The sequence below is a fragment of the Hyperolius riggenbachi genome, chromosome 11 (genome assembly GCF_040937935.1).
Source record: "Hyperolius riggenbachi isolate aHypRig1 chromosome 11, aHypRig1.pri, whole genome shotgun sequence".
NCBI lineage: Eukaryota > Metazoa > Chordata > Amphibia > Anura > Hyperoliidae > Hyperolius > Hyperolius riggenbachi.
This window is the reverse complement of record NC_090656.1, coordinates 29,370,182-29,384,715: the sequence shown is the minus strand read 5'-3', so window position 1 is coordinate 29,384,715 and position 14,534 is coordinate 29,370,182. Positions and strand designations below refer to the sequence as shown.

Below are 14,534 nucleotides of genomic sequence, written 5' to 3'. Positions count from 1 at the left end.
TAGAGCGGACCCGACGGAGATCGGCTATTTTCGCCTATCTCCATCAGAAGAGCCGCAACAGCGCCCCCACTGGAGCCCGAAAAGGTAAATTTTGCACAGGCTGTCGGATTTGTCCCTTGTGCGTTCCGGGGGCTGCAGCGAGACTGCCGTGGGACCGAGGAGGACGGGGGAAGCCTCGATAGGGTCCAGAGGCTTCCCCCTACTGAGGTGAGTATCCCCCAGGGGAACTTTTTTTCAGTACAGGTGCTCTTTAAATAATTTTACTTGGTTCAAGTTCACTTTAAGCCTTCTGATTCACCAATCACTGACCATATACATATGCACAGAGGGAGATACTGGTTGCTTGGCAGTTGGAAAAGCCGTTATTTCCCACAATACAGCAAGGTTCACAGACAGCAAACTGTCAGGACCATGGTCATGACATCACACTGTGGGAGGGGTTCCACCACAATATCAGCCATACAGCGCCCCCTGATGATCCGTTTGTGAAAAGGAAAAGATTTCTCATGTAAAAGGGGGTATCGGCCACTGATTGGGTTACAGTTCCTCTTTTTTTTTCTTTTTTACCTCAAAAAGTTGGGTAGTATGTCGTTGTGCATCTGGTACAGTGTGAACTCAGCCTTAGTGTTACGCATAGATAGTGTGAGAAACAGGTTATGGAAGGCCATAGTAGAATATTAGTAACATAGTAGAATATAGTTAAGAGATCCCACAATCAGCATTACCCGGCACCCAAATTTACCGGACGCCGTTTTCAGATGTACGAATATGAGCAGGTCCCGCACCTTCTGTTACTACAGGGCAATGTTTCCTGTAACTGAGACGGATTTTGGATGGAGATGAAGACAAGTACTGCACAGCCTACATATGCGGTCAGTGGCGGAATCCATCTACATGAGCTGGCCCTTCCTAGACCTGTATTGGGTCTTCTCTGAGATTCAGGCCCTGAAGCACTGAAGGCAGAAGAATGCAGAGTCAGCCTTTTCACATCTGTAATTGCTTAAACAGCTGGAGGGTCTGAGTGCTGCCACATCCTGTAAGAAGGAGGAGAGGGAGGGATTGAAGGACATTTTCTGGAGTCTTCCAGACTGGCCAGGAGTGAGCGTTTCTCTGCTCTGCAAAGATGAGCTTTTATCACTTCGCTTTCTTCATATTGCTCATCGAGGTAAGCAAAGCTGCATTTCATGCTTGGACAGGTCATCTCTAGGTTGTCATAGTGTGACTGTACCAGAGGAGGTCCCTCATAGACCATCCCTAGCCTGTGTGGAATTGCATCAGCCTAAACACACAAGCAAGAGGGCAGAGCAATCCATTCCCACAATCCCTGGAAAGTTTTGCATTCATCAGCTGTGCTATTGTCTGGTTTGGGATATTTTTATTACAGAATTAAACTGAAGTCACAAAGGCCTCGGGGAGGTGTTGCAGGATTCCATATGCTTTTTTTTTTCTTTTATAACCAACAAGTGTGTAGTGCCTGACCTTGCGGCCACAACTTACCGGGCATTTACAAAGGAACGGAGGGATGATCGGTGGGCATGAGGACCAGAGTGTAACTAGAACTCACTGAGCCCCCCTGCAAAACTTTGGATGGTGCCCACTCCTGACACTACCCCCCCCCCCCTCCCCCGGGTTCTGCACAAGAACCACTGTTATGCAATTGGCCAGTGCACACTTTAATGCTTTTTCCCCATGCAGATAAAAACTGACAGCAGTGAAGCACTGAAAGCATTTTCTCTATCAATTACAATAGCTCCTTTGATAAAACGTGCATGTTTTCACACATACAGATGCATGGCGTGCAGAAAAAGCATACAGAAAACCAACGGATGAGTGTTCTCCCAGCCTCAGCTTATTACACTCACTCTGTCCACCTCAGATGGATGGTAGCAGAACTGGCTCTGTAGACTTCTCCAGCATCACTACAGTACAGAGCACTTGGGGAGAGGTGGAGAGACTGGGGGCAGGGCGCTGCACACAAGACCCTGCTGCACACTGAATAAGGACTGTCTACAAATCTTTGTCTACAATCAGTGGCTGAGCAGATGCAGCCATTAGAACAAGTGTGCAGAGAATAGAAAGGTTTTTCTCTCTGTGCCCAGACTCATCAAGCATTAGTACAGTACACAGCACTTGGGGAGGGGTAGAAAGGCTGGGGGTAGAGCAGCACTGTACACAAGACTCTGCTGAACACTAGCATTAATGCCCTAGCTGAAACGCCGCATTCCACGGCTGAACACTCAATTAACCTCGAGCTGAACGCTCGGGTTTGCCACCGCAGGGGATCACATGGCCCCAGGAGTTTTTTTATTTAATAAAAATGGTTGTATTTTGTCAAGCTAGCACTTCGCTAGCTAACCATGTGGCCCAAGTCCCTCCAGTCCCCACTGATCGCCGCCGTTATACATACCCCCCAGGGATCCCGCGATGGTACAGCCTCCCAATTAGCTCCTTGCTTCGCTATGGGGAAGATCGGGACTGACGTCATGTCCGATCATCGCCATAGCAACGAGTGAAGCTCATTGGTGAAGCTGCAGCTCTCGCAAGATTGCGGACGGGTATATATTGCTGGCGGCGATCGGGGGGGCGGGGGTTCAGAGAGGTGCCAGGGGACTTGGGGCACATAATTAGCTAGCGAAGTGCTAGCTAACAAATAAAAAACAACAAATAAAAAAAACACATTTTATTTTAAAAAATCCCTCCCGTGGACGCAGCCAGGAGGGTTAATCACCCCAAACTCCCGGGCAGTCCGTACTTATTACACTAAAAATCCCCTGTCCATAGTGTCCGTCCTTTTAAGACAGACGTCCGTCTAAACAGGCGCCTGTTGCCGCGATTCTTACTGCGCATGTGCGCATCCCGGCAAAGTCAGCCAGCCAGCCAGGCTTGTCCCCGCTCCCCGGGCGGCTGAGCTATGAAATTTACATGCTTCATCTTCCTACTTTGTCCCGCCCTTCCTCCAATCAGTCGACTCCTTAACTCAGGCAGCTCTCTCCAGCCAATGAAGAAGAGAGGCTGCCTAGCAAGCCCGCCCACACACAATCCCCGTCCAGACAGACTCCAGACTGCTACTGACTGGCGTGGAGTGAGCTGTGCATGCACAGCGTGGGTGCACGAAGTTCCCTTGTCAATTCGTCCTCCTCTTCTAGTTTCTCCCCAGGCAGCAGGTATACATTATAAATGTCAGTGGGTAACGAGTTGCAGCCACATTCAGTGCAGCTCAGCTGGGGGGAGACACAGCAGGAGAGGGGATTTGAGCTCTGCACAGTTTGTTCACTTTGGTGAGGAGAGGAGAATCAAGCAGTGCTCAGCATGCTTGCCTCACAGACAGCCTGTCACTCCCCTGCACTGCTCATCTCTCCTCTACTGCCCATTCCCAACTGAACGTGAAAATAGTGCAGAGCTTAAATCATCTCTCCTGCTGTGTCTGTGTCCCCCTTACCTCTCCCCAGCTGGAATCTGCATGTGGCTGGCAACTAATCTTACCAGTCACAGTGCTCCCCCTTCTATAATGATTGTAAGCACACTGCTGGAGGGACTTGAGTATCATAATTTTGTTTTTGTGTGTGTTTTCAGAGGATGATCTCTAGTGTCATCTTGTGGTCTGTTCAGGTGCCCCCATGTTGCTTGAACTGCAGTTCAAAGCATTTGCAGTGATGTTCTGCACTCTTGACCTGCTGCTGCAATAATGCATGCTGGGAGATGTGGTCCATAAATGTGACTATATGTCCTGGCTGGGTTTGTGCCCACATTAATGGACTACATCTCACAGCATGAATTGCAGCGGCTGGTGACACACAATATCATTGCAGCTGCTTTGAACTGCAGTCATGTGGCACATAAAGTCCATATAAGATATAATTAAGGAGGAAATAAAATATGGCTCTATATTCTGTAAAATCCTGCAGAAGAGGTCAGCGCTATATAATGCATAATAAAAATATGGCAGGACATTATACAATGACTGTGGTAGGATTAGATTGTGAGCTCCTCTGTGGACAGTCAGTGACAGGACTATGTACTCTGTAATGTGCTGCAGAAGATGTCAGTGCTATATAAATACTAAAAAAGTAAAACTGCCCACAGCTTACCCCCATCCACAATTCTACTTAAAAGTGCGCTTCTGACTCTGCCCCCTGTCCGTCCAAAATATTGTGTGTCCTGCTTTTTTGGGCCTTTTGTCCATCAAAAATCCGAAATTAGGTTGGCAACCCTGACTCCCGGGGACTCTCCAGATCATGGATTTTGCTGCCTGGGGGAGGTAGAGCTTTGCTCTGTAGCTCTGCCTCCATTCACGTCAATCTGCACTGATCACCGCCTCTCCCCCGCCCCTCTCAGTGAAAGAAGACTAAGAGGGGCGGGAGGAGGTGGAGATCCGCGCAGATTGACGTGAGCAGAGGCAGAGCTGCTGCACAAAGCTCTGCCTCTACATGGAAGGAGCTCAGAAATTTGCCCCAGGGAGTTTGGGGTGATTGAGTATTCAGCCACGGGGATGAGGCGTTTCAGGTAGGGCATTAATGTTAAAGAGGTCTTTAAAGTAAAAACATGTTTTCTGGAATGCTTCAGACTCGTAAAACATAAAAAAAACCTCCCCTGGGGGGTACTCACCTCGGGTGGGGGAAGCCTCCGGATCCTATTGAGGCTTCCCCCATCCTCCTCGGTCCCACGGCGGCGGCGATACAGCTCCTCGAACAGCGGGGATGTAAATATTTACCTTCCCAGCTCCAGCGCAGGCGCAGTATCGGCTCTCCACTCAGAGATAGGCGGAAATAGCCGATCACTGTCGGGCCTGCGTAGTAGAGCGGACCCGACAGAGATTGGTTATTTTCGCAGTCCATGCAGAGAGCCGCAACAGCGCCCCTGCTGGAGCCAGTAAAAGGTAAATAAATCAGCGCTTGTCAGGCTTGTCGAGGGAGGATTCCGGGACACTTTGGGGGAGCCAGCACTGGATTGCCTGCAGCTACAGGGGAGGGGGAAGCATCATTGGGACCCTTTCTCTTCAGATACTATCAGCTGCAGAAGTTTTATCAGCTGTGCAAATCATGCTGTTTGCATATGAGTCGGGTGATATAGAAAGCTGAAAAGACAATAGCGTAATAATGTAACGGGACAAAGCGGACGGCTGGCAACGCAAACGCAGCGGATGCTAAGCGGCAGGTATGTGAACAACACGTGACAAATGACATGATGGCATCCTGAGCGGACGCACTTACCGTGCCGTTTCTGCATCCGCATGACAGTGTGAGCCGGGCCTTAGACTGAGTCTTGGACAGCCTTTTATATTTGAGTCATAAGTTACCTGCGCTGATGACAGTGCCTGCGGTCATGTGACTTGTCCTGTGATCTTGACTCCTGCAGGTGACCCTGGGAACACCTGAAGAGGCAGCACCATGTGAGCCGGGCTTCAGTGAGCAGCGCTACGCCTTCTCTGTGACCCGGAAACATCTGGAGAGAGGAAGAGTCCTGGGCAGAGGTGAGGAGCGCCCCACTTTCCCTGGGATGCAGTCATTATCAGCTCTGTGAATGCCACGGGCATCTCCTGGCAACTTTACTGTAATAAATGCCATTTTTAAACAAGCTTAAATAGACTCTGTATTGAAAAAAGGGCCCCTGTGGGGTACATACCTCAGGAGGGAGAAGCCTCTGGATCCGATTGAGGCTTCCCCCGTCCTCCTCCGTCCCATGGTGCTCTCTCTGGGCCCCTCCGAAGCCACAGCCAACAATTTGTCAGGCTGTGGCGCAGGTGCAGTAGTGCCTGCAATATTTACCTACCCCGGCTCCAGCGCAGGCGCAATAGCGGCGCTCGGCTCAGGTGAAAATAGCCGATCCCAGTTGGGTCCACTCTACTGCACAGGTGACGCATCACACTACAATGCCAAAAAATAGATTCATATGACCCTGCAGCAGATTGGGCTAACAGGGTCATTTGCATGGCACCACCTCCCCGCACGCGCCCTTCGCCACATGTTACCGCCCCTTACCCATTGACGGAGCTCCTGCTGAACAGGAAGTGCGTCGGGCTGGATTACGGTCTTCCCCATCTTTTTTGTGTCATTCTGCCGTCGCCAAAGAATGTAACATTTCTGCATTGCGCATTGACTTCAATGCATTCTGCCGCCGCAGCAGCATCGCCGAGGTCGGCTGCGAATTCGGTACTTCCAGCTCAACGCAAAGTGGTTAGTATACTAGGCCCTATACACTTGCTTTGCATTTGCATCACCCTACATGCAGAAAGGGTGATGCAAATAAAGTGCTCTAGTGTAAAAGGGGCCTCAAAGGGGACCTGCAGTGATAGGGATATGGAGACTGCCATGTTTATTTCCATTAAACAATTACCAGTTGCCTGGCAGTCCTGCTGATCCTCTGCCTCTAAAGGTGCCCATACATCTAGCGATCTTGGTAGCCGATTAACCAAGAGACAAATCTCTCTCCTTATCAAATCTAATTAGAGAGATCTCTTTGCTGCCCATACACCGCAGACCGATTCCCGGACGATTTCAGCATGAAATATCTCGGGAATCCACCATGTGACGCCTAATCGCCACCCCAAGCCAATGTCCCACTAATATTTTATGTCCCCCTCCCCCCGGCCCGTGCCATTATACTTCACTTGTCCCCATCCTCGTAGTTACCCATGTGGTTGCCAGCATATAGCACTGGTAAAGTATAAGGCCCCGTTCACACTGCACTCGTTGCCGTCCATATTTCGGCAACGTGTGCAGAAGGCAGACACACATGAACATCAGAAAGTGCATAGATGTGCAACTGTACATTAAACATTAGGGGGGAAATTGTGTTTGTCATTTGTGATTAGCGCACGCTATTACCGCCGCATCGCACCAGTTTGAGGATGTCGGCCCAAGATTTTCCAGCATGTCTGATTGATATATGCGATTAACTTCGAACCAATTTTGAATTGTTGGTTGAATTGACAATTGGTCATGCTTTTGGCGGCACCAATTTTCATCAGATTCAATAATAATTATTGAATCTGACGGTTGATGAACTGCCAAGCCTACAGATGTATGCCACCTTAATACTTTTAGCCATAGACTCTGAACAAGTATGAGGACCGGGTGTTTCTGACAAATAACTGACAAGATTAGCCGCATGCTTGCTTCAGGTGTGTGACTCAGGGCTGGTGCACACCAAGAGCGCTTCTGAGCGCTTTTAAAAACGCATGCGCTCCAAAAAGTGCTTGGCTAATGTATTTGAATGGGATGGAGCACACCAGAGCGATGTGCTTTTTTCCCAAACGCAAACGCGGGTCCTGCAGTATTTCTGCTGATTTCTGAGGCGATTCAGGAAAGTGGAAAATCGCTCTAAAAAGCGCTAGAGCAGAGCGATTTTCTAAGCGTTTTTGTTACAGAAGTTGTTCAGTTACAGCTCTACTGTAATGAAAAATAAAAAATGCTACACGAAAACGCTCAAAAAAATCGCTCGGCATGATTAGAAAATCGCTAGGCACTTGCCTAGAAAAATCACTTCAAAAAGCGCTAAGCGTTTGCGATTACGCTAGCGCTTTTTGGTGTGCACTGGCCCTTAGACACTACTGCAGCCACATAGACCAGCAGGACTGCCAGGAAACTGGTATTGTTTAAAAGGAAATAAAGATGGCAGCCTCAATATATATCTCACTTCAGGTTCCCTTTTAAGAGAAACATACATGAACTGAACAAGATGGCTGACACACTGTACTTTTCCGTCTTAGTGAATTTCAACACCTGCGTGCCCGGAACTCGCGCCCTGTACTCTCCTGATGACACCCGATTCCGAGTGTTCCCTGATGGGAAAGTGACAGTGAAGAGGCCGGTCACCCTCCACACTGGATCGCACAGCTTTGTACTGAATGCCTGGGATGCGGCTGGCAAAAAATACCCAGTGACCGTGTTTGTGTGGAACGAGCGGGAGCACCAGGTATAGAAAGGCCTTCTCACTTCATTAGCTGAAATATGAAGGCAGGAGTAGCTACTGGGGAAGTGGCTCCTGCAGCCACACGGTGGCCCTAAATTTTTGAGTGATGGTACGGTAGCTGCACTCTTATGAGTGGAGGAAGTCATGGTGGGCGTACTGTTATGGATGGGGTCAGTCATGGTGGGCGCACTGTTATGGATGGGGTCAGTCATGGTGGGTGCACTGTTATGGATGGGGTCAGTCGTGGTGGGCACACTGTTATGGATGGGGTCAGTCATGGTGGGCACACGGTTATGGATGGGGTCAGTCATGGTGGGCACACTGTTATGGATGTGGTCAGTCATGGTGGGCGCACTGTTATGGATGGGGTCAGTCATGGTGGTCGCACTGTTATGGATGGGGTCAGTCATGGTGGGCGCACTGTTATGGATGGGGTCAGTCATGGTGGGTGCACTGTTATGGATTGGGTCAGTCATGGTGGGCGCACTGTTATGGATGGGGTCAGTCATGGTGGGCGCACTGTTATGGATGGGGTCAGTCATGGTGGGTGCACTGTTATGGATGGGGTCAGTCATGGTGGGTGCACTGTTATGGATGGGGTCAGTCATGGTGGGCGTACTGTTATGGATGGGGTCAGTCATGGTGGGCGTACTGTTATGGATGGGGTCAGTCATGGTGGGTGCACTGTTATGGATGGGGTCAGTCATGGTGGGCGTACTGTTATGGATGGGGTCAGTCATTGTGGGCGCTCTGTTATGGATGGGGTCAGTCATGGTGGGCGCACTGTTATGGATGGGGTCAGTCATGGTGGGCGCACTGTTATGGATGGGGTCAGTCATGGTGGGTGCACTGTTATGGATGGGGTCAGTCATGGTGGGCGTACTGTTATGGATGGGGTCAGTCATTGTGGGCGCTCTGTTATGGATGGGGTCAGTCATGGTGGGCGCACTGTTATGGATGGGGTCAGTCATGGTGGGCGCACTGTTATGGATGGGGTCAGTCATGGTGGGCGCACTGTTATGGATGGGGTCAGTCATGGTGGGCGCACTGTTATGGATGGGGTCAGTCATGGTGGGCGCTCTGTTATGATGGGGTCAGTCATTGTGGGCGCTCTGTTATGGATGGGGTCAGTCATGGTGGGCGCACTGTTATGGATGGGGTCAGTCATGGTGGGCGCACTGTTATGGATGGGGTCAGTCATGGTGGGCGCACTGTTATGGATGGGGTCAGTCATGGTGGGCGCACTGTTATGGATGGGGTCAGTCATGGTGGGCGCACTGTTATGGATGGGGTCAGTCATGGTGGGCGCACTGTTATGAATGTGGTCAGTCATGGTGGGCACACTGTTATGGATGGGGTCAGTCATGGTGGGCGTACTGTTATGGATGGGGTCAGTCATGGAGGGCGCGCCGATTTGTGTGGGAGTCAGTCATGGAGGGTGCACTGTTATGAGTGGGGGGTCAGTCATGGTGGGCGCACTGTTATGGATGGGGTCAGTCATGGAGGGCGCGCCGATTTGTGTGAGAGTCAGTCATGGAGGGTGCACTGTTAGGCCTGGTGGAGATCATGGCAGGTGCCCTGTTATGGGGTAAGATCATGGTGGCCACCTTTGTTGTTATAACCCCTGCCAGATGGGCATCCAAGCCATGGAGGGTCAATGGAGGGGGGGGGGGAGGTTGACAGGGAGGAGAGGGGTTGAGGTCACAGTGGAGGAGTCCCATCAAAGTTATGTTGGGGGCACCATAATTTGTAGTCATGCTCTAGATAGAATAACATATTTAGCTCTCCTGCAAGCACAGAGGTTCCCCTGGTCCTGTGCAGAGGCAGAGTGTGTAACGACTCGTTCACATCTAGGGGCGTTATCTGCCTTTTTTCAAGCGCAGGCAATTTTCAAAATCGCCCACAAAACACGTCTGCAATGATTCCCTATGAGAAGGTTTATATCAGCACGTTTCATCCACTCTGCACTCCGCAAATCGTTACCTGGACCATTTTTGGGGCGATTTTGCTCTAATGGAAGGAATAGGAAGAGCGCTAAGCGCTCACAAAATCGCTTTGTGCGGCGATTGCATTCTCGATTTTAAGAATAAATACGTTGTATTTGTACATTGTGTCCGGGTCAAAGAGTTCACTTCCTGACTTGCGTCAGGTAGTGAATTAAAAAATATCGCTCTGCAAAAGGCGCAAAAAAATTGTGCACAAAATCGCAAATCGCTTGTGTTTGCGATTTCGATTTTAGATGTGAACAAGGCCTTACTGTATGGCATGGGAGAGGAGGCGGGTAGTGATAACATAGCTCCCAACTGTCCCTCTTTTGGAGGGACAGTCCCTCTTTCTATGAAAATATTTATATTTCTCTACTAAAAAATGTGTTTGACTCTAAACTTTATTCCCATCCTTTAAATTGATATATTACTAATTTTAAAATGAAGGAAAATGAACCAGGATAGAAAGGACCAGTGTGGTTCGAATTATAAAAACAACATATTTTTCTTATGAAATCTTTACAGTATGCGTGACTAGGGGTGAGATGGGGGCGTGATCAGGGGCGTGGCTTAAGTGTCCCTTTTTCTCATCTCAAAAAGTTGGGAGGAATGGTGATAAGCACAGGGCGAGGTTAAGGTCAGGCAAGGTAAGGTAAGTATCTTGGGAGGCTGGTGGGTTTTACGGACTCATTCCCGTTGTCATCCAAACACAGGAAATGCAGCCATATTGATATCATCACACATGTATGCGTACATCTTGTTATTACATTGTATCTGAAATTTCTCTTTCACAAAACTAAAATAAAAGGAAGTGAAGGGTCAGCATTGGCGTCCTGATGAGGGTTTTGATGCTGGGGGTCCTGAGCCTGAGGGCAGCCATAATTATGTGTTCTCTCTCTCTTCTCCCCACCTTCCAGGAGACGGCCTGATTCTTGTCCCGGAACCTCCGGACTGTCCCTGTTGGGTGATTTGTATTGTCTTTCCCATAGGAAGGCTGATCTACACTTTATGCCAAGGCTTTTTCTACATAATTTAATAAATGTTTGCCCAGGACAGTGTCTGTCTCTTATTTCATATCCATACAAGTGTAAGCTATTTCCCAGAATCCTCTGAGAACCAATGCACTATTATATTGTATGCAGAATCTCTATAAAATCAAATTGGATGGATGGAAAGTTTACATACAAACTAAATACTTTGTTGATCGCAAAGTATTAATAATATACAATATATATTACTATTGTAATAATATACAATATAATATAATAATTCTGTTTTGGAGAAAAATAACACTATTTATCAAAAGCTGCACCAGGCTAAAATCTGCCTCTTGGCTAAAATGGCAAAGTGCCGCCAGTATAGGTTAGCTAGGTATAGGTGTTGCCAGTAGAGGTAGCTAGGTACAGGTGCTGCCAGTATAGGTAGCTAGGTATAGGTGCCCCAGAATAGGTAGCTAGGTATAGGTGCCCCAGAATAGGTAGCTAGGTATAGGTGCCTTCAGTATAGGTAGCTAGGTGTAGGTGCCCCAGTATAGGTAGCTAGGTATAGGTGCCCCAGAATAGGTAGCTAGGTATAGGTGCATTCAGTATAGGTAGCTAGGTATAGGTGCCTTCATTATAGGTAGCTAAGTAAAGGTGCCTTCATCATAGGTAGCTAGGTATAGGTGCAGTCAGTATAGGTTAGCTAGGTATAGGTGCCGCCAGTATAGGTTAGCCAGGTATAGGCGCCACCAGTGTAGGTTAGCTAGATATAGGTGCTCCCAGTATAGGGAGCTAAGTATAGGTGCCTTCAGTATAGGGGGCTAGGTATAGGTGCCTTCAGTATAGGTAGTTAGGTATAGGTGCCTTCAGTATAGGTAGCTAGGTATAGGTGCCTTCAGTATAGGTAGCCAGGTATAGGTGCCTTCAGTATAGGTAGCTAGGTATAGGTGCCTTCAGTATAGGTAGCTAGGTATAGGTGCCTTCGGTATAGGTAGTTAGGTATAGGTCCCTTCAGTATAGGTAGCTAGGTATAGGTGCCTTCAGTATAGGTAGCTAGGTATAGGTGCCTTCAGTATAGGTAGCTAAGTAATAGGTACCTTCAGTATAGGTAGCTAGGTATAGGTGCCTTCGGTATAGGTGCCTTCAGTATAGGTAGCTAGGTATAGGTGCAGCCAGTATATGTTAGCTAGGTATAGGTGCATTTCCATGGATGATGGAGGGGGGAACCGCGGTCACATTGAGACTCAGCAGCAGGGAGGGCGGCCCGACTTCTCCCTCCCTTCCTCTCCCCGGGGCCACCCTCCCCCCTCAGCTGCAGAGTAAGCGCAGCGGGAGGCCTCATATTACCAACTCACCTCCCTTTCCCTTCCAATCGCTGATCACTTGCCGCTGGTCTCCTCTGCATAGCCGTGTATACACGCTCTACTTCCTGATCAGCAGGAAGTAGAGAGTGTATAAGCGGCTATGCAGAGGAGATCAGCGACAAGTGATCGGCAATTGGAGCGGGAAGAAGGTGAGTTGCTCAATACGAGGCTTTCCGCTGTGCTTACTCTGCAGTGGAGGAGGGAACACGGAGGGTGGCCCCGGGAAGCAGAATGGAGGGAGAAGTCAGGCCACCCTACTCGCAGCTGAGTCCCAGTGAGGCCGCAGCCCCCCCCCCCCACCTCACAGCACTCAGGGCAGTCGCACGCCTGGCAAGCCCCTAGAAACGGCGCTGCCCAGGACCAGTCCGAGGGGTGACCACCTGGAGTTCTGGCTGCACATGGGGTTGCCCGGCAGCTGTCAGGGGCCCTGGGGTAATTGCCCCCTTTGCCTTAATAGCAGTGCTGGCCATGAGGGTAGTATGCAAAATATATCCCTAGAGGCAGTCTTCAGGTTATTATCACTTGGCCAGATGTTGGAGGAGGACTTTGGGTATCCTTTAAGAGTTTGAACTGGATTCTTTGGTTAACTGGAGACCAATGAAGATGTAGAGCTTGACAGAGAGAAGAAGCAGAGGAAGAGCAAGAACAAAGATGAATGAGACGAGCAGCCAAGTTCGGTACAGATTGGAAGGGTGAGTGTGTAGATTCAATGTATTGTTTTTAATCATAATTTTATGCATGTTCCGGCCCCCCAGCAGTCTGAAGTTTGTTGAATCGGCCCTTGACTGAAAAAGTTTGGGGACCCCTGTCCTAAAGTGTACTTGAGACGACTTAAAGAAGAAAATGTATATATACCTGGGGCTTCCTCCAGCCCCTGCAGGCTGATCAGTCCATCAACATCCTCCTCCACTGCCTCTATTCTCTGGGTCCTGGTAAGTGAGCCAGTCGGCACAGGCGTATTCCAGCTGCACGCACTCCCCCGTCCCACTCCTGTGTCTAGGAGTGTTCTGCACCTGCACAGTAGTACTGCTCACGCGCAGAACGCTCCTGGCAAGCGCAATAGGGCACACAAGTGGCCAGGCAGCACATGCGCACTACGATCCGCCTCACTAACTTACCGGGAGCCATAGTGGAGGATCCAGACAGCCGAGGAGGAGGTGAGGGACTGCTCAGCCTACAGGGGGTTGGAGGAAGCCCCAGGTATGTATACATTTTATTTTTTCCGTCATCTCAGGTAATGAAAAGCAGCAGCAAAGAGGCTTACATCCAATATATTTGTTTCTGCTAGTTAGAGTTTTTCAGAGCTCTTCTGGGTCATATTAGAAAACAGAGTTGCTGAAAGGTAATTATTCCAGCACTGTATAGGATCGCTGTCCCATGCAGAGGCCTGCAGCTGAAACATCAGACTGTTCTGGATCTGTTCAAGAAAAAGCAAAAACAGAAAACTTAATGGAAACCAGAGCTCTCATAACTAAAAAGATTTATACGTACCTGGGGCTTCCTCCAGCCCCATAAGCTCCGATCGCTCCCACGCCACTGTCCTCAGTCTTCTGCAGCACCCGTACCGGATCCCCGCACTTCCGTCAGTCGTCTCCAGTCTACGCAGGAGAAGTGCGCTCTTTGCAGCTGCTGGAGACTGGAGAGATACATAGAGGGCGCACTTCTCTTATGCCAGACTGGAGCCGACTGACGGTTATGAGAGCTCTCGTACACTTCAAAGGACAACTGTAATGAGAGTGATATGAAGGCTGCCATATTTATTTTCTTCTAAACAATACCAATTGCCTGGCAGCGGAGCAGGAAAAAATAGCGCAAACAGCAACAAAACTTTCTGGCGCACCATTGAAAAGCACGGTAAACATAATTTACCGTTTTGAAGTGCAACATTTTGGCGCACAGCCTCTATTTAAGTGCAGGGGGGAAATTATAGCACAGGGCACTTCAAAACTGTAAATTACGTTAACCGTGCTTTTCAATGGTGCACCAGAAAGATTCTGCTTTTCCTGCTCCGGGCGCTGTGGGCATGGACTGTGCGCCTACCTGCAGACTGCCTCTTCCACAGCGCTGTGAGCGGCACTTATACCCCCGCTGGATGCTCTTCTGGTCTGGGTGACAGCGGGCGCTGGGAAGGCGTCCGGCGTACTGGACCTCCAGCATGCTACTAATCCTCTTCTGTGCAGTTCTGCTGCACTTCTCCAGCCAGTGCTTCCCCAGCGCTCTGTGCAGTATCTAACCTGCACTCCTCTCATGTGTGCCAGAAGCTAGAGTGACCAGATTTTTGTGGGTCCAACCTG

At 49.4% G+C, this 14,534-nt stretch overlaps 1 protein-coding gene across 1 annotated transcript; it reads left to right on the top strand.

The window, feature by feature from the left end:
- The first annotated feature begins 1,042 nt into the window (after positions 1–1,042).
- Positions 1,043–10,949, top strand: LOC137538149 (cadherin-1-like). Its single transcript, XM_068260172.1, has 4 exons — positions 1,043–1,165; positions 5,356–5,470; positions 7,709–7,914; positions 10,814–10,949. The coding sequence occupies exons 1-4, from the start codon at positions 1,124–1,126 to the stop codon at positions 10,823–10,825; spliced, it is 375 nt and encodes a 124-aa protein (XP_068116273.1). The 5' UTR covers positions 1,043–1,123; the 3' UTR covers positions 10,826–10,949.
- Positions 10,950–14,534: the final 3,585 nt, after the last annotated feature.

Bases quoted from the DNA above. Each gene is read 5' to 3' on its own strand.
- LOC137538149 (XM_068260172.1), top strand. From the start codon at position 1,124: ATGAGCTTTTATCACTTCGCTTTCTTCATATTGCTCATCGAG. The intron at 1,166-5,355 runs GTAAGCAAAGCT...TGACTCCTGCAG, and splicing joins TCTTCATATTGCTCATCGAG to GTGACCCTGGGAACACCTGA. The intron at 5,471-7,708 runs GTGAGGAGCGCC...TTTCCGTCTTAG, and splicing joins AGGAAGAGTCCTGGGCAGAG to TGAATTTCAACACCTGCGTG.